The sequence below is a fragment of the Triticum dicoccoides genome, chromosome 4A, assembly GCF_002162155.2.
Source record: "Triticum dicoccoides isolate Atlit2015 ecotype Zavitan chromosome 4A, WEW_v2.0, whole genome shotgun sequence".
NCBI lineage: Eukaryota > Viridiplantae > Streptophyta > Magnoliopsida > Poales > Poaceae > Triticum > Triticum dicoccoides.
In genome coordinates this window covers 660,243,885-660,262,640 of record NC_041386.1, presented here as the reverse complement: position 1 = coordinate 660,262,640, position 18,756 = coordinate 660,243,885, and the positions used below count along the sequence as shown (strand labels likewise).

Here is an 18,756-nt window from a genome sequence, read left to right as displayed (position 1 = left end):
AAATTATCTTCTAAATACAGAAATAAACATGTGCAACCTACTAATGATTCCCCACACTGTTGTGGCTGACAAATGTTGGTAGAGCAGATTAACCTGCCATACGCCCATACCAACCAGTAGCTTAGGTAGACGGTCCAGCAAACTGCACGCTGGTTTTCTTTTTTGCAAACCGTCGACATGATAGTACAACTTTTTCCTGATACTTTTGCTTAACAAAAGGCATTGGTTCAATCGTCAAAAAGATACAAGCATCAAGAAGATCTGCAAATTATTAAAAAAAATCATATGTACCTGTGCAGGGACCATTCGATATGTTCGAAGAATCGGGCGGAGAAAAGAGAGGATAATATGACCGGGCAACTATTGATGAAAAAGAAGAGTATGTTTGAGCAAGGCAAACATTCATGGGGGAATCTGCCTCGGCCCACAATGGCTGAATTCTGTTACAACAGAATGATGAAAAGCTGTGACTACAAGTCATGGAAAACTAGGGGCTGTTCTAACAGCACTATGGGAGATTGTTCTCAAGACATAAAGTTCTGTGGCTTCAAGCACAAGTTAGATCGATAGCGCGTACTCTAAAGTCAAGTTCCCCGTGCTCTGAAGCGTCCATATCTGCTTTTACTGCATAATAACTTGAAATGGGAGGTCATTTCCCCGAAGCGACGGACGAGGACAACGACAAAACCCCAGCTGTCTTATCTTCAGGCAGAGCTTACTTGTTCACCGTGCATCGCACGACATGGTTACATCACGCTGCCCCCCGCAAACTCTCCGTCTCCTCCAGTAGGATATGGTTCAGGATTTTCCTTGGCATCCCTGACAAATGGACAGAAAAAAAGGGATCAAGATATTTTTAACAGGTCTGAACGTTTTGTCTGTCGTTACGGAAGGAAAACGAGCAGGCCACTTGGTGGGTCTAAAACAAACGTGAGCCTTGGGGATTGTGATGGACATGGAATGGGGTGCAAGAACATTGCATCAAATAGCTCAGTGCAGGACATGGAAAGCCTGAAAGCAATAGGTCTAGTGGATTCTTCAATGATATGATTTATCTTTTGTTGTCAGAATATAGCATGGTGTGATGTTTAATTATTTTGTTGTCAGAATATAGCAGAATGTGATGTTTAATTATTTTGTTGTCAGAATATAGCATAGTGTGATGCTTACGATGCCTAATTGTGGCTAAAAGCCCCGCAAAATAGTACTCCCTCCGTCCCAAAATAAGTGACTCGACTTTGTACTAAAATCTTAGTACAAAGTCGAGTCACTTATTTTGAGACGGAGGGACTAGTAATTATGGCTACAAGACAAAAGAGGATGTGGCAGGTTGAGAGTCCTTGTTCAAAGATAACCTTACATAAAACCTCCATCTTACTTCATATAACCTCTCAAATTACATTTTTGTAACTCAATGGGGTTTCTTGTTACTAGGGTGTGGTAGATTAACCAAGTTCGGAAGCAAAACTAAGGCCCAGAAGAAAAACTATCTTTTTCTTCAAGTTCAACTTACGACTGCTGCTACTGGCAAAAGGTTCTTGTGTCTACCATTTTAAGAAGTTATGAAGTACTGCCTCCGTCCGGAATTACTTGCCGCAGAACTAAAATATGTCTAGATACATCTATTTCTCCGACAAATAGTTCCGGAAGGAGGGAGTAGTTCACACAGATAAAATTATATCGCTAGTAAAATTCAAGGCTATATATATCCATATTGGTGACACCACTAGTAGTTTGTTCATGGGAAAGAATGAGCTAGGGTACTTTGGGACATCTTGTCTCCTACCATAAACAGTGAAACCCAAACTCCCTCCACCTCCAGTCAGGCACCTAAGCAGCTGCTGACGGCGTGCCCTTCTTCGCCCAAGCCTCCGCTTTTCCTCCGACGCGTCCAGGTTCTCCTGGGGGTGCCGTTTTGGAGTAAGCGTTGGCTGGGGGGAGGGTGGAGCGGTGCTCCATCTCACTCATTGATGGCGGCGGATGTCGGCGGCGTGGCGCTGTGGAGGCTCGACGTCCGATGCACGGAGATGGACTCGCGCAGGAGGAGGTTGCTGTTTGGCGTCATGGTGGCGTCAATGGCGGAGTGGCCAGACATGGTAGATGCCTCAATTTGATCTGAAGACGGACCTGTGGAAGATGGCGGCGACGACACACGAGTGCGTCTGACCGGATTATGCCCCAGACCAGGTATGTGGCTCGGCTGGGGCTTCCGAATGTGTTTCGGCTTCCGGCTATTGATGTTAGGATTACGTGAGTGGTCTGGGTAGTGGCCCGGCTAGCTCTCTTTCATCATATTGGATAGGAGTAGTGGCATATGTTGCCAAGATGGTGGATTCAGGCACATTGGTGTAATACTTTGTATGGTCATCGTGAATAATCAATAAAGTGGCCGTATGCATCTTCCAGATGCAGAGGCCGGGGGTCATCCTCCTTTTCTAAAAAAAAAAAGAAAAGAAAAAGAAAAAGAAACATCTCCAGTCAGGCAGAACTGCTGGTACTGCTATGCTACCACTTACCTCATGGTTGGAAAAGAGAGATAATAAGGCACTGATGCTTTGAACCCTGCTTTATTATTTATAATATACCACCTCACGCACAGGGAATCGAATGGTATATTACTTGACTAAGCTGCAAATATGGCAGGTACAATGCTACTACTTTACCACATAGCTAGAGAAAGAAACATAATAGGGAACTGATGCCTTAAACCCTGGATTGATTATTTATATACCACCTCGCGCTCAAGGGATCAAAGGGCGTGATTAAGCTGCGCATATGCCAAGTATGATGCTGCAAAATGTATTACCTCGTGAGATGGACATATTCAGAGACAACTCCAGGTCATATCCGTATCATCTCATGCCACTGGGATAGTTGGTTCACCAAGGTTCACAAAAGCCTCCGCGCGCATCATGCGTAGAGTGACAGTATGCCAAGACACAAGGTGATCCAGAAAGTTTGACACATACGTTCGCCTGTCATCCTACATCATTAAAAAGCACCAGATCGGTTTTCAGGTATATTAGTACTAACTTTTAAAGTTTTGATAGCAAGCAGAAAAATGGGATCTGGGAGAGCACCTTGTAATCTAAGTAGTAAGCATGCTGAAAAGGATAAAGGGAAACATCAGTACATGGCGCATGGTAGGATCTAAACAGAGGTTCTTCAGTTCCCTTACCTCCCACAAGTCTAGGCTGATGATTGGCTGAAAGAGAAGAAGGCACGGAAAGTCATTGCAAAGATTAAAACTGGAAATGTCTCGTATAACTCAACAGAAAAGGGTTGAGCAAACATACAATGTCTCCAAAAGCAAGTGGGTTGATAGCATTTCGCGTGTGAACCACCTCGAGCTTCCTCTCGCTCCTCTTCACTGCAATATGCAAACCATTCATTCAGCTGTGCATGAACATCAACCGGGCTTTCAGACAGATATTGCCTGTCTGTACTAGAAAGAAATACAGTAAAAAGGGATACTCACAGACAAGCCAAACCCAACCGGACCCCAACAACGACAGCGCCGAGCGCATGAACTCCTCCCTGAAATTAAAAAAGGAGCCAAAGTCCTTCTCGATCTGCTGCAGCACGCCCGCCTCGGGCGAGCCGCCGCCGTCCGGCTGCATCGACTCCCAGAAGAAGTGATGGTTCCAGACCTACACACCGCAAAACAACACACAGGTTCAGAATTGCAGCGATCAAATAGTACAGTACAGCAGCATCCCCTCCTCTGTTTCAGCTATCTGCCTGCAGCAGTCAATCAAGCTGAAAGCTACTACTCCCTCGGTCCGAAAATACTTGTCATCAAAATGGATAAAAAGAGATGTATCTACAACTAATATACGTCTAGATACATCTTCTTTCATTCATTTTGTTCACAAGTATTTTCGGACGGAGGGAGTACCAGGAGATGAAATCTCACTGTGTGCAAAGTACAGTTACCTCGGCCGCGTCGTTGTACTCGGGCAGCGGGTTGCCGTTGTTGTAGGCCTCCTTGATGAGGTCCTCGAGGGTGTGGCCGTAGAGCGGGCTGATGGCCAGCTGCTTGTTGAGCCCGTCCACGTGGCCCTGCTGGTGCTTGCCCCAGTGCAGCTCCACCGCCCGCCTGCTCATGTACGGCTCCAGGGCGTCCTGCGACGAGCAAGAACAAGAAGCTGAAGGTGGCATCTTCTTTAATGGCGCGGCGGCGCGCGGATCCGGGCGAGGTAAGAATAAGATGGCCGTGCTTACGGTTTTGTACGGCGGGGTCGTGAGGCCGTAGTAGGACACGACCTTGGAGAGCCTCCGGGACGGCCGGCGGCGCCGGGGACTGAGGAGGGAGGGCGGCGGCGGCGCGGGGGAGGCGTGTGGGTGCGCGAGCGGGCGGGGTGGGGCGGCCGGGAGGCCGCGCATTGGGAGGAGCATGGGGGCGGCGACGCCGGCGAGGAGAGGAGACGAGCTCCGGAGCTCGGGAGGGAGAGGGAGAGGCTGCGGTTGCCGACTCGGCTGGTCCAAAACCTTATCGTTTTCACAGTGCCTGCCGCTAGCAGCTACTGACTGAGCTCATATGAACTCTTCGAGTGAACTGGCACCATCACTTGGGAGTTTTCCAAACTTTTGGGAAATTTTTACTTATGTTGACAGATAAAACTGATCACCGTTCATCCGCAAAAGTTCATCCAGGGACAAATTTACTGTCAATGCAAAAGCTTATCCAGAAATACCTTAATTTCTATCCAAACTCAAATAAGCCATTTTTTAGGGAAATTCAAACCAAACCAAACATTTTCTAGGGCAATAACCTCTTTTTATGGAATTCAAACCAGATTGCCAACCAGCTAAAACTCACTACAAAAACAACGCAAGTACAAAGTTGAGTCATCTATTTTGGAACGTAGGGAGTACTTAAGAATGCAAGCGAGCACAAACACATCGGTTACATGAAAGTTCACATGACAACAATAAATTACTGATACAACAACCAAATCACATGAGCTAAAACTCACTAAAAAACAATTCAGAAATGCACTCACAATGGCGGAGTATTTGCCATCGCTTAGGAGTTTTCTAAACTTCAGGTTATGTTCATTCAGAAATACCTAAATTTCTGTCAACACGAAAAACCACACTTCTATCCAAATGCAGATCAGCCTTTGTTTAGGGAAATTCAAACCAATCTGTTTTAGAGAAATTCAAACAAATCTAGTTCAAGTTAAATGGAACTAGATTACCGAGCAGGTAAAACTCACTGCAAAAACAGTTTAGATAGGTTCTATCTTCCTTTCAAAATGGCAACAATATATTACTGATACAACAAACAAAATCAATTGGTTCTGTAACAGCTCGAATCACTCGACTAATCAAATGGCAAGAATAAATGGAAAAACATCAGTTACACAGAAGTCACACCACAGGTATTGGAGGGAAGAACAACGTCAAGAGGCAACAGCTCCAACCACTCAACCAATCAAATGGCAATAATAAATTACTGATACAACAAACAAAATCTCTGGCACCTGATCATGCCTCACGGTATCACTGTTACACACCCCGCATTGTATGTATTACACAAACGTTGGCCATTAGGTCATACTATGAAAAACAAACACAGCGGGGACCAATCTTTCTCTGGACTGTGGGCAAGGTTCTAGAGACGGCAGCACAGGACGACACATGATGAGACATGATGCCCCGACATTCCATCAACTGGGTCAGATCCAGTCAGCGATCTGTTGAAATAGAAGGACAAGAAGGATTAGATCAGGTTGTCTCCTGGTATTCAACGATTAAGCAAAGAGATGAAAATAAAGAGTGCTTCATGGCCGGTATGTATTATGCAGCTAAAAAATTGAATGGGTAAAATTCAAAAACAGATCGCAGTTTGGAGAACCGAACCTTGCTCTACTCTAAGAAAATCTTGGTTGCCACTGCTGGCAGCTTCCTGCCAGATGCCTCGTGCAATTCATAGGTGATATCCATATCCATAAGCCGGTGATTCTCTTTCGAGCGAACCATCGAGAAAGAAACATTGACACTGTCCCCTTCATTTACTCTCGGTGATGGAGTCATCAAGAACACCTGGGGGAAGAAACAAATGGCTGTCAGACAGACTGCGCCAGGCAACTATGAATGATAAGCATTGCCGTTATTGTAGTCAAAAGAATATACTGTTTCGAAGGAAAAGCATTCGTATCATCATATGCAGTCTGATGTTATTTAATAAACATTCTTTTACTTATGTTTCCAATTTGCAAGAATAGTTTGCCTCTGCCACTACTTACAATAAATTCATAAAAGGGGAAGAGGTTGAAGCTTTACTTGTGATCTCTCTTATGTTCAACTCACAGGTTGAAGAAGAAAAGATGTGGCATTTATACCATATAAGCTATAGCTGGTAAAAAATTCTGCAACAACAGAAAAAGATACTGACATATATTCTAGAAAACCAACCTGCTGGCCCCAGTGTGTCCCACCATTCTCATCTGGGGCTGTATTCAATTCAACTTCCTCAACTGCAGGGTTTTGCTTGCTACCCTGAAAGTGGAAAATAGTGAGTGTCTTTCATTGTGTAAAACATGAGAGATATGTGAAATAATTCAGCTAGACATACCCTAAAGTGAACATCAAACCACCCAGCCAATGCAGCTAGCCTTGTTCTATCCTGGTTGATTGGCAATGTAACCTGTGCTCTAACTTCTCGAATCTCTTCAACGGTTGCTGTCAAGCAATCCATTTCCTTTACGACAGCAGGTTGCCCTATAAGTTGGTTTGGATGAAGATTGTTCCAAATTGAAGACTGCAGAAGAAAAGAAAGAATGGTTATGGAAGTAAAATATGTCTTGTAAAAAGAACTGAGGATCATTACATGAAGTATGTACTCCCTCCGTTTCAAAATAGATGACCCAACTTTACACTAAAGTTAGAACAAAGTTGAGTCATCTATTTTGGAACGGAGGGAGTAGTGATTAGTTGTGAAATACAGTATATTAGATGCCTACATTTAGGTGCAACTCATTTATAAGCTTCAAAAGATCTAAACTTTACATCCCAAGACTGGAGTTATTTGAGAAACAAAGAACTACACAAACATTTGGCATGGCCTTGTCCTTTTTGATGAATATAAATCCGTAGTAGCTACTCCAACAAATACCATTATAAGATTTCTGTTTGTATGATCATATCACATTTTTCAGACCGAAAGCATGCCAATCCAACAAAACGACAAAAATATGATGCCTTTGTACCGAGACATACCTTGAGATAGAACTTCTCGTGTTCTGCACGATATGCCTTTGTCAAGGCATTCATGTTGACCCCATAATAAGCCTGGGTGTCCTCGACAAAATGATTCCAGTCATTCATAGCAATCTCGAAATCTTCCATCTTTTTGTCACCCAAACCACTTCTTATTGGTGCTAACCACATCCGGGCATGACTAGGATACCTGCAACGGATTGATCCCGCATTAGGTACATCTGTGTTTCATTTGTGCAGACAACAAAATCAGAAGGGTCTTGATTGCTATCTTTCAGAAACAAAGCATTTAAGATTGTGTGTTTGCTAATTTAACTTGATTTGCAGATTATTTGATCAGGCTGCATATAACAATCACAGTTCCGGGTAAGAAAATTCCAAAGCAGTGCAGTACATGTTAGCAAACTTAGAATTCAAGAATGCTTCTCTTTACTTACATTACACCACCTGGATTCAACCAGCGGTCGCGTGCGCATATGACGGAATCAAACATGGACTCTCTCAAGAGATAGTAGCCCATCCACTCAGAGATAATGACATCAACTGCAGTGCCAAAAAAGAAAGAAAGAGACATAACAAACTGATCAATATTCAATACACATCATATCTTTCATATTCTGGTAAGACTTCGGAAAAAAATCCCCTTTCAAGATGAGAGATTTGGCCTTTTTGTTGTTAACAATATTGCTGGGATATCATTCCACCAGCCAAGGCCAGTACTTTCAAAGGTTTGCCATCCATTCGGGAACGAACTAATGAAAGGGGAGATCAGGAAACGGAAAGACTCGCCTTTCTCCGGCAGCACGATGTCCTCCATGGTCCCCTGAATGACCTCGACGATGTCGGCGACCCCGTTCGCGCGGACGAGCTCGCGGGCGTGCTCCGCCACGTTGGTGGCCTCGACGGCATACACCTTCCTGGCGCCGGCCTGAGCGCTCCAGATGGCGAGGATGCCGCTCCCGGTGCCGACATCAAGAACCACCTGACAGATCCGCCAAATCAATCAAGCCGGAGCCCCAAATTACAGCAAACCTCGGACCTCCGGCGATTCGCGGGGACGGGGGAGCGGGGAGGGGCCGTCTGCTCTCACCTTGCCGCGGAAGTGGTGGGGGTTGCGGAAGACGGCGGAGTGGTAGGCGTCCATGCGGACGCGGTCGCAGAGCATCTCCTTCTGGTGGTAGAGGTAGGCGTAGGTGCAGAAGTAGTTGGCGAAGTCGACCTCCTTGTCGACGGGGGGCGCGCCCCCGGCGGCCGAGGAGGCGGCGGCGGCGCCGTTGGGGAGGGACGCCATGGGGAGGGGTGTGGGGGCGGGAGAGGGGGGAAGACGGGAGGGGTTTTCCTGCGGTTTGGGAGGATGGCTGCTCGTTTCTAGGGTTTATGGGGTAGGGATGTTTAAAGGACTGCTGCCATGGGCCTCAGCCGTTGGATTGTGCTTTAATATTTGTGTTCGAGGGTGATGGGTTTTTTTTCTTGCATCTTTCGTGGAAGGGACTGTGGTCTATGAACATTGACAGGAGTTTTGAGAGTTTCATTGATGTGTGTATGTCTATCAGATGTATGTTGAGAGATTCTCAAAAGAAAAATGTATATTGAGAGTTGGCGCGCCCCGACAATTGGGGTTTCTCATCTCTTGTCGGCGGCGGCGCAAGTCTGCCCCGTCTCTCTCGCCTTACGCCATGGAGGCATGTGGATCTCGGCCCTTGTCGAGGGAGAGACCCTGCTCCGTTTTTAGGTGTCTTTTTCTGTTCGTTTAGGGTTTGTGCCATGTTCAGGAAGGCCCGACGATGGCGGCTCCTTGAAGATGGAATAAGATTCTCCCCGCTTAGCCTCCGTCCCCACGTGCGTCTAGTGTCGTCGGAGGGTGCGTGCAGGTGTGTCTCCAGTGGATTTTGTGGTTTCGATCGGCGTTTGTCTTTGTTGAATCTACTTGGGCCTGATCTTCATCCATCCATGTTCATGTGTCTACATGTTGATACTTTCCGTCTACACGCCTACTTGGTGGTAACAGTTGTTGTTCTAGTGCGTTGGTTCTATGAGGCCTTAGCGCGACGGCTTCACGACCGTCTACTACAACAAGGTTTGGTCGACTTTGGTAAGGAAAGGGCGATGAGGGCAGCGCACCTTCGGCTCGTTCCAGTGCTTGTAGTCATCGCTAGGTGGCCTGCTGAGTTGGATGTAGTTCTTGTTCCTTCTAGCGTTCTTCGTACTTCCACGACTATTGATGAATAGATTGAAAGGTTTTCCACCAAAAAGAGAATTGCGTGGGTGGTATTGCATCCAACTATATCAGAATTCTTTTAGATCAACTAGATCAGAATTATGTTGGGGAACGTAGTAATTTCAAAAAAAAATCCCTACGATCACGCAAGATCTATCTAGGCGATGCATAGCAACGAGAGGGGAGAGTGTTGTCTACGTACCCTCGTAGACCGAAAGCGGAAGCATTATGACAGCGCGGTTGATGTAGTCGTACGTCTTCACGATCCGACCGGTCCTAGCACCGAAGGTACGGCACCTCCACGATCTGCACACGTTCAACTCGGTGACGTCCCATGAACTCTAGATCCAGCTGAGGTCGAGGGAGAGTTTCATCAGCACAACGGCGTGGTGACGGTGATGATGAAGTTACCAGCATAGGGCTTCGCCTAAGCACTACGACGATATGGCCGAGGTGTGTAACTGTGGAGGGAGCCACCGCACACGGCTAAAACAATTGTATATTGTCCCTTTGGGGTGCCCCCCTGCCCCCGTATATAAAGGAGGGGAGGAGGAGGCCGGCCAAAAAGGGGCGCGTCAGGGAGAGGGGAGTCCTACTAGGACTCCAGTCCTAGTAGGATTCGGCCCCACCTTTTTTTCCTTCTACCGGAGGGGGAAAAGGGGAAGGAGAGGGAGTAGGAGAAGGAGAAGGAAAGGGGGGTGGCGCCCCCTTCCCAAGTCCAATTCGGCCTCCTGCCCAAAGGGGGGCGCACCATCCCCTTGTGGGCTGGTGTGCTTCCCTCTTATGGCCCATAAGGCCCATAACTTCTCCCGGGGGGGAGGGTCCGGCAACCTCCCGGTACTCCGGAAAAATGCCCGAACCACTCAGAACCATTCCGATGTCCAAATGCAACCTTTCAATATATGAATCTTTATATCTCGACCATTTTGAGACTCCTCGTCACGTGCATGATCTCATCTGGGACTCCGAACAAGCTTCGGTACATCATATCACATAAACTCATAATACCAATCGTCATCGAACGTTAAGCGTGCGGACCCTACGGGTTTGAGAACTATGTAGACATGAGCGAGACACGTCTCCGGTCAATAACCAATAGCGGAACCTGGATGCTCATATTGGTTCCTACATATTCTATGAAGATCTTTATCGGTCAAACCGCATAACAACATACGTTGTTCCCTTTGTCATCGGTATGTTACTTACCTGAGATTTGATCGTTGGTATCATTATACCTAGTTCAATCTCGTTACCGACAAGTCTATTTACTCATTCTATAATACTTCATCCCGCAACTAACTCATTAGTCACATTGCTTGCAAGGCTTATAGTGATGTGCATTACCGAGACGTGTTGGGCCTCCAAGTGTAGAGGTTGTTGGGCCTCCAAGTACAGAGGTTTGTAGATGATGTCTACTACACAACCTTCTTCTTGTAGATGTTATTGGGCCTCCAAGTGCAGAGGTTTGTAGGACAGTAGCAAATTTCCCTCAAGTGGATGACCTAAGGTTTATCAATCCGTGGGAGGCGTAGGATGAAGATGGTCTCTCTCAAACAACCCTGCAACCAAATAACAAAGAGTCTCTTGTGTCCCCAACACACCCAATACAATGGTAAATTGTATAGGTGCACTAGTTCGGCGAAGAGATGGTGATACAAGTGCAATATGGATGGTAGATAAAGGTATTTGTAATCTGAAATTATAAAAACAGCAAGGTAACTAATGATAAAAGTGAGCGTAAACGGTATTGCAATGGTAGGAAACAAGGGCTAAGGTTCATACTTTCACTAGTGCAAGTTCTCTCAACAATAATAACATAACTGGATCAAAGAACTATCCCTCAACGTGCAACAAAGAGTCACTCCAAAGCCACTAATAGCGAAGAACAAACGAAGAGATTATGGTAGGGTATGAAACCACCTCAAAGTTATCCTTTTTGATCTATCTATTCAAGAGTCCGTAATAAAATAACATGAAGCTATTCTTTCTGTTCAATCTATCATAGAGTTCATACTAGAATAACACCTTAAGACACAAATCAATCAAAACCCTAATGTCACCTAGATACTCCATTGTCACCTCAAGTATCCATGGGCATGATTATACAATATGCATCACACAATCTCACATTCATCTATGTTGGAAATATGCCCTAGAGGCAATAATAAATTGGTTATTATTATTATATTTCCTTGTTCATGATAATCGTTTATTATCCATGCTATAATTGTATTGATAGGAAACTCAGATACATGTGTGGGTACATAGACAACACCATGTCCCTAGTCTCTACTATTAAAGGGGAACCTGCCGTCGTCGTGATGGTTCAACCTTTCTCCCACCCCTCTATCGCACGCAGTAAAAAAAAAAATCACTCCATCCCTCACGCAACCTCCTCCTCCCACCTCGCGTTTCGTTAGCGCTATAATCCTCTGCCTCCCGCAAAAGTTGGAAAAGCCCCGCACGTCTTCCACGATGCCCATCCGTCTCAGATCTCCCTCCATCACCGTCCTTCCTTGCGCGTACAAGCGATGTCCCGCCATAGACGCGCTCTTCCGATCAACCCAATGTGGCAGCAGGCAAGAGAGGCGATAAAGAAGACGTGGAGGTCAATCCCATCGCGTCTCCAGCCGCGTAAGGGTGGCGTGTTGGCCGAGAACGGCCCATCGTCATGGCCACAAAGTACTTCGTCGAGTGGAAGCATGGGCACAAGTCGGCCCGAATCCTGGAGGAGGTGATAGCGGCGGAGTACTAGGCACCATGGCGGGAGGCCGACACAGATGCGCTGGGTGCGCTGCTCTAGGACGAGGCGCGATGGCAGGATCCGGACGTGAAGCCCTTCGGGACGGAGCTCAGGTGGTTCCCGTAACTTCCCAGATAATCAGGTATGTGTACGACTGCACGAGAAGTCGAGAATTGGCTGTGCGCTCGTCGAAACGGAGGCGAAGGCGAGGGCGGACGTAGGCCATGCGGGGCGTGCCGATGGTGGGTTCTCATGCCTGCACATTGCGGGCTCCCCTCGAGAAGGGGCAGACGCCGCCGAAGCTGGTGCAGGAATTACCAGCGGCGGGCTCAACTTGTCCGGCCGCGCCGCTGGGTTAGTGCTCAGCATGGTGGCGGGCTCGATGGATGCCATGGCACCGTCTCATTGCAGTATAATTGCAGAGCACGGGGCGGTTTCCCCGCAGCTCAGGTCTAAGAAGTAGCTTTTGATTCCATGATTAGCACAAACTCCCGTGTGACACTTTGTTGTGATTTGCTTCGCATGCATATCCCAAACTCCCGAGTGTAACACTTTGTTCTAGAGTTACACTTGTATCATTTTCGTCTCGTGGATACATTTCTAAATAATAGTAACAAGCCGTTTGTAGATGAACTGCATCAATTATTTCTTAATCGAGCTTAAGCGGTTTTGCTGATCCTCGCGCCTGAAAATTGCTTTTGCGTCAGTCAATTTTTGTGTAGCTCTGAGGGCGAAGACGGCGACGTCCGGACGAGCGCAGCAACCCCGGGGACAACAGCAAAATCTTGGATGGGAGCAAGCTGGAGACGCGGACGACGCAACATCGACGTTCCAGGTGAAGGACAATCTGAAGTTGACTATTAGGGTACGTGGAGGAGTGCTGGCAGAGCCGGAGAAGAACCGGGGCGGCGGCAACAAGTCCATCGGCAATGGCTAGGGGAGGGCGGGGCGGCAAAGGCGTGCACGGTAGCGCCGCTGGCCATGGAGTGCTGCAGCAGGCGGTCTGGTCAGCATCGGAGGGGGGCTCGCATGAGGATGAAGATGGATAATGAACTGTTTTGAGTAAGAAGAAGATCCGACCATCAGTTTCTAATCCAGGAGCTCACAACAATCGATTGACTCGAACATACGATTCTTCGGAAAATCTGGGACGCACGGAACAAGAAAGTTCTCCAACGACTTGATGTTGTTGCTTCTGACTCCTTGAGAGCCACCTTAGATGATTTGATTGTTTGGTCTCGTAGACATAAAACCGAAATTCTAATGGGGCCACTATATTCAGGTGGGGGGAGCCTTTCTCCCCTGGTGAACATTTCAAAAAAAAAAAACGAAGAAACAATTGTTTTGAAGTTCCAACATAATGCATGAGCATTATTTTGTGTCATAAACCTGCCGGAAGAGAATTAATTTTGCAACTTATGGCAAAGTATGTCTCATTGTGACTTTTTTCTGCACTCTATCTTAATCATATTGTAATACAAAGTTTGATTCTCATGATACCCACATGCCTTGCATATTGGAACTGCGTGTACACAGTGGGTTTTGATCTTCAGATGACAATTCGCAAGATCAAATACTGAAGTGTTGTGTATTCATACACTTATCCATCGGTTGAATGATAGTCGCAAGAGATTTTTGTGGTTGTTAATTTATTTCCGAGCATGCATTTCATGTTTTAAGAACGAGCTTTCTCTGCATATGCAAATCACAAAGTAACTTGTGCACTAGAGATGTACTTGCGGTCCAGATGAGTTCAAATATATAATAATGGTACCTGTAAAATTCCTTCAATTACATTCAGATTGTCATGTTGCACGCGAATTTGTAGAAGCAATTATGTTTTTTATGTAACACATCCTATTGATGAACCGAGTGTATATTCTTATGCTCTTTTTTCTGTTTGCCGTCGTATTTTTTATTCTTCATTTTTTTCCTTATTTACGTCCTGCTATCACAAAAATTTTGTTGCCGCTTTTGTCATGGTGAGGACATGACGTGTAAGATTGATGAAAGTTTTGGTGGTTTGATTATTTTTACTCTCAGAAAAATATGTCGTTGTCAGAGTGTTTTCATACGACAATGTTCGTGCTGCTCTTCTTCCCATGTTACACAAGGTAATTGAGCTGGGTACTTACAACGCTCCATAAGCTTGGATCACAATCTGACACCCAAAATATTATGAGATTTGTCTGTTCCTCCACTAGAATAAGGGGACGTGATTGCTCATTTGACCAGGAAGACCAAATGAGCGAGATTGATTGAAAGTGTCTGACTAGATTCTGTTATGTTTAGTACCTGAAGTGCTTTACTCTTCCGGCTTTTAGCTCCATTGTTGTCTAGCTCCATGCGTGTCTCCCAGCATTTCACACTCTCTCATTGCGGCCAAGAACCATGTGCGAGATGCGCAAGGTAGGGATGGAGGATGACGGCGACCGTTGCTAAGGGTTCGGACGAAAAATTGTGTCTGGCACGGATGGAGATGGACTGAGTTGGAGAACGCCGCTTGTGGAGCAAGGCACCTTGGGTGCGAGGCGTCTTGTAGGTGTGTAGGATTTCGAGGGTAATAGTGGTGAGCGCCTAAATGGTGAGAGCCTAAATGGTGAGAGAGGTGATAAGTTGGTGGTGAAGGAGGTGTAAAATAGCGGTGTATTTGTTTTCCCCTACTCTTTTTGTGCAATGTCATTTCTTTTATTGTTTTGGAATACAATCGGACTATGTTTTGTGCACACATGAATTTTCTCATGCATTATGTTTACATGACCGAAAGAAAAGAGGCATGAGGGGGGTGCAGTGATCATTGCCTGGAGGAAGGAAGCACAAGGTGACGTTTGTCTCAACACAACCGTAGGCCATATGCAACATTGCAAGGACATCTAAAGTGTGCAAAGTGATTATATAGAATGGGGAGGAGGACGACATCGACATCAATGCTTTCCATGATATGGATGTGAATTGCACATGTGTTGCGCTTGACGAATGAGCTCACAAAGCAATCAATTTGCTATACGTGTGTTCTTGTGTTCCGTGGCAACGCACGGGCAATCAACTAGTAAGCCTCTAATTGACTAGCTCGTTGATCAACAGATGGTCACGGTTTCCTGACCATGGACATTGGATGTCGTTGATAACGGGATCACATCATTAGGAGAATGATGTGATGGACAAGACCCAATCCTAAGCCTAGCACAAAGATCGTAGTTCGTATGCTAAAGCTTTTCTAATGTCAAGTATCATTTCCTTAGACCATGAGATTGTGCAACTCCCGGACACCGTAGGAATGCTTTGGGTGTACCAAACGTCACAACGTAATTGGGTGGCTATAAAGGTACACTACAGGTATCTTCGAAAGTGTCTGTTGGGTTGGCACGAATCGAGACTGGGATTTGTCACTCCGGTAAACGGAGAGGTATCTCTGGGCCCACTCGGTAGGACATCATCATAATGTGCACAATGTGATCAAGGAGTTGATCACGGGATGATGTGTTACGGGAACGAGTAAAGAGACTTGCCGGTAACGAGATTGAACAAGGTATCGGCATACCGACGATCGAATCTCGGGCAAGTACAATACCGCTAGACAAAGGGAATTGTATACGGGATCGATTGAGTCCTTGACATCGTGGTTCAACCGATGAGATCATCATGGAACATGTGGGAGCCAACATGGGTATCCAGATCCCGTTGTTGGTTATTGATCGGAGAACATCTCGGTCATGTCTACATGTCTCCCGAACCCGTAGGGTCTACACACTTAAGGTTCGATGACGCTAGGGTTATAAAGGAAGTTTGTATGTGGTTACCGAATGTTGTTTGGAGTCCCGGATGAGATCCCAGACGTCACGAGGAGTTCCGGAATGGTCCGGAGGTAAAGATTTATATATGGGAAGTCATGTTTTGGTCACCGGAAAAGTTTCGGGTTTTATCGGTAACGTACCGGGACCACCGGGAGGGTCCCGGGGGTCCACCAAGTGGGGCCATCGGCCCCGGAGGCTTGCATGGGCCTAGAGTGGAAGGGGACTAGCCCCAGAGTGGGCTGGTGCGCCTCCCACCCTTGCCCAAGGCGCAGCTAGGAGGGGAGAGGGGAAACCCTAGGCGCAGATGGGCCTATAGGCCCACCCTAGGGCGCGCCCCTCTCTCCCCCTCTTGGCCGCCCCCTCCAAGTCCCATCTAGGGCTGGCCGCCGCCCCCTAGGGGTGGAAACCTAGGAGGGGGCGCAGCCCCCTCTCCCCCTATATATAGTGGAGGCATTGGAGCAGCCCAACACATGAGTTTCTTCTCCTGTTGGCGCAGCCCTACCTCTCTTTCTCCTCATATCTCGTGGTGCTTGGCGAGGCCCTGCTGGACTACCACGCTCCTCCATCACCACCACGCCGTTGTTGTGACGCCCCCGATTTGACCGTACACTAATCATGCACGCAAATGTGTACGATCAAGATCAGGGACTCACGGGAAGATATCACCACACAACTCTAAAACATAAATAAGTCATACAAGCATCATAATACAAGCCAGGGGCCTCGAGGGCTCGAATACAAGTGCTCGATCATAGACGAGTCAGCGGAAGCAACAATATCTGAGTACAGACATAAGTTAAACAAGTTTGCCTTAAGAAGGCTAGCACAAACTGGGATACAGATCGAAAGAGGCGCAGGCCTCCTGCCTGGGATCCTCCTAACTACTCCTGGTCATCGTCAGCGGGCTGCACGTAGTAGTAGGCACCTCCAATGTAGTAGGGGTCGTCGTCGACGATGGCGTCTGGCTCCTGGACTCCAGCATCTGGTTGCGACAACCAGAAAGAAAAGAAAGGGGGAAAAAGGGGGAGAAAGCAACCGTGAGTACTCATCCAAAGTACTCGCAAGCAAGGAACTACACTACATATGCATGGGTATATGTGTAAGGAGGCCATATCAGTGGACTGAACTGCAGAATGCCAGAATAAGAGGGGGATAACTAGTCCTATCGAAGACTACGCTTCTGGCAGCCTCCGTCTTGCAGCATGTAGAAGAGAGTAGATTGAAGTCCTCCAAGTAGCATCTTCAAGTAGCATCTCCAAGTAGCATCGCATAGCATAATCCTACCCGGCGATCCTCTCCTCGTATCCCTGAGAGAGAGAGACCACCGGTTGTATCTGGCACTTGGAAGGGTGTGTTTTATTAAGTATCCGGTTCTAGTTGTCATAAGGTCAAGGTACAACTCCAAGTCGTCCTGTTACCGAAGATCACGGCTATTCAAATAGATTAACTTCCCTGCAGGGGTGCACCACATAACCCAACACGCTCGATCCCATTTGGCCGGACACACTTTCCTGGGTCATGCCCGGCCTCGGAAGATCAACACGTCGCAGCCCCACCTAGGCTCAACAGAGAGGCCAACACGCCGGTCTAAACCTAAGCGCGCAGGGGTCTGGGCCCATCGCCCTGAGCACACCTGCACGTTGCGTACGCGGCCGAAAGCAGACCTAGCCTAGTGGCGTTCCAGTCCAATTCGGCGCGCGCCGCTCCGTCGCTGACGTCTGAAGTGCTTCGGCTGATACCACGACGTCGGGATACCCATAACTACTCCCACGTAGATGGTTAGTGCGTATAGGCTCGTAGCCAGACTCAGATCAAATACCAAGATCTCGTTAAGCGTGTTAAGTATCCGCGAACGCCGAACAGGGCCAGGCCCACCTGTCTCCTAGGTGGTCTCAACCTGCCCTGTCGCTCCGCCACAAAGTAACAGTCGGGGGCCGTCGGGAACTCAGGCCCACCTCTACGGGGGTGGAGCCACCTGTCCTTTCAACCCCCAACTCCGAACAGTATCACAGGTAATGTAACAGTGTAAAGTATATCGTATATGCCCGTGATCACCTCCCGAAGTGATCACAGCCCAGTAGTATAGCATGGCAGACGGACAAGAGTGTAGGGCCACTGATGGAACACTAGCATCCTATACTAAGCATTTAGGATTGCGGGTAAGGTATCAATGACTGTAGCAGCAATGACAGGCTATGCATCAGAATAGGATTAACGGAAAGCAGTAACATGCTACACTACTCTAATGCAAGCAGTATAGAGAAGAGTAGGCGATATCTGGTGATCAAGGGGGGGCTTGCCTGGTTGCTCAGACAAGAAGGAGGGGTCGTCGGTGACGTAGTCGTCCACAGGGGCATCAGCATCGTCACGGGGGCTACCGGAGAGAAGAGGGGGGAGAAACAGTAAATACATAGCAAGCAAGTGCATAACAGGTCAACAAGCAGAGCTAGACGTGTTCTAACGCGGTATGAGGTGATACTGGTGAAGGGGGAAAACATCCGGGAAAGTACCCCCAGTGTTTCGTGTTTTTGGACAGATGAACCGGAGGTGAAATGTTGCAAGTTCTCTATGCTAGGGACGCGTGGCGGACGAACGGGCTGCGTATCCGGATTCGTCTCGTCGTTCTGAGCAACTTTCATGTACAAAGTTTTTCCATCCGAGCTACGGTTTATTTTATATTGATTTTAAAAGATTTAATTCATTTTTAGGATTTATTTAATTATTTTAATTCAGGATTATCCAGAACAGTGCCTGGTGACGTCAGCATGACGTAG

At 47.1% G+C, this 18,756-nt stretch overlaps 2 protein-coding genes across 3 annotated transcripts; both read right to left on the bottom strand.

Annotated features, from left to right (window-relative positions):
* Nucleotides 1-337: 337 nt before the first annotated feature.
* LOC119287791 (superoxide dismutase [Fe] 2, chloroplastic-like) lies at nt 338-4,509 on the bottom strand. 2 transcript variants are annotated; one of them, XR_005140948.1, is made up of 8 exons: nt 4,225-4,509; nt 3,937-4,125; nt 3,479-3,650; nt 3,297-3,370; nt 3,179-3,205; nt 3,081-3,104; nt 2,807-2,983; nt 338-819 (listed from the first exon to the last, which is right to left on the bottom strand). XR_005140948.1 is itself a non-coding variant. In XM_037567405.1 (7 exons), exons 1-7 carry the CDS (start codon nt 4,396-4,398, stop codon nt 2,858-2,860), a joined length of 786 nt encoding a protein of 261 aa, XP_037423302.1. In that variant the 5' UTR covers nt 4,399-4,509; the 3' UTR covers nt 2,549-2,857. The 2 variants fall into 2 exon arrangements, 1 of the variants encoding a protein (XP_037423302.1); XM_037567405.1 differs by lacking the exon at nt 338-819 and having other exon boundaries at nt 2,549-2,983.
* Nucleotides 4,510-5,330: 821 nt separating this feature from the next.
* LOC119287790 (protein arginine N-methyltransferase PRMT10) lies at nt 5,331-8,552 on the bottom strand. Its single transcript, XM_037567404.1, has 8 exons — nt 8,318-8,552; nt 8,017-8,209; nt 7,665-7,770; nt 7,228-7,417; nt 6,584-6,769; nt 6,424-6,507; nt 5,869-6,051; nt 5,331-5,702 (listed from the first exon to the last, which is right to left on the bottom strand). Exons 1-7 carry the CDS (start codon nt 8,516-8,518, stop codon nt 5,875-5,877), a joined length of 1,137 nt encoding a protein of 378 aa, XP_037423301.1. The 5' UTR covers nt 8,519-8,552; the 3' UTR covers nt 5,331-5,702; nt 5,869-5,874.
* Between the last annotated feature and the right edge of the window lie 10,204 nt (nt 8,553-18,756).

Bases quoted from the DNA above. Each gene is read 5' to 3' on its own strand.
- LOC119287790 (XM_037567404.1), bottom strand. From the start codon at position 8,518: ATGGCGTCCCTCCCCAACGGCGCCGCCGCCGCCTCCTCGGCCGCCGGG. The intron at 7,771-8,016 runs GCGAGTCTTTCC...TTGGCACTGCAG, and splicing joins CATCGTGCTGCCGGAGAAAG to TTGATGTCATTATCTCTGAG. The intron at 6,770-7,227 runs GTATGTCTCGGT...TTTCTTCTGCAG, and splicing joins ACGAGAAGTTCTATCTCAAG to TCTTCAATTTGGAACAATCT.
- LOC119287791 (XM_037567405.1), bottom strand. From the start codon at position 4,398: ATGCTCCTCCCAATGCGCGGCCTCCCGGCCGCCCCACCCCGCCCGCTC. The intron at 3,206-3,296 runs GTATGTTTGCTC...CTTCTCTTTCAG, and splicing joins CACTTGCTTTTGGAGACATT to CCAATCATCAGCCTAGACTT. The intron at 2,984-3,080 runs GTGCTCTCCCAG...TTAATGATGTAG, and splicing joins CTTACTACTTAGATTACAAG to GATGACAGGCGAACGTATGT.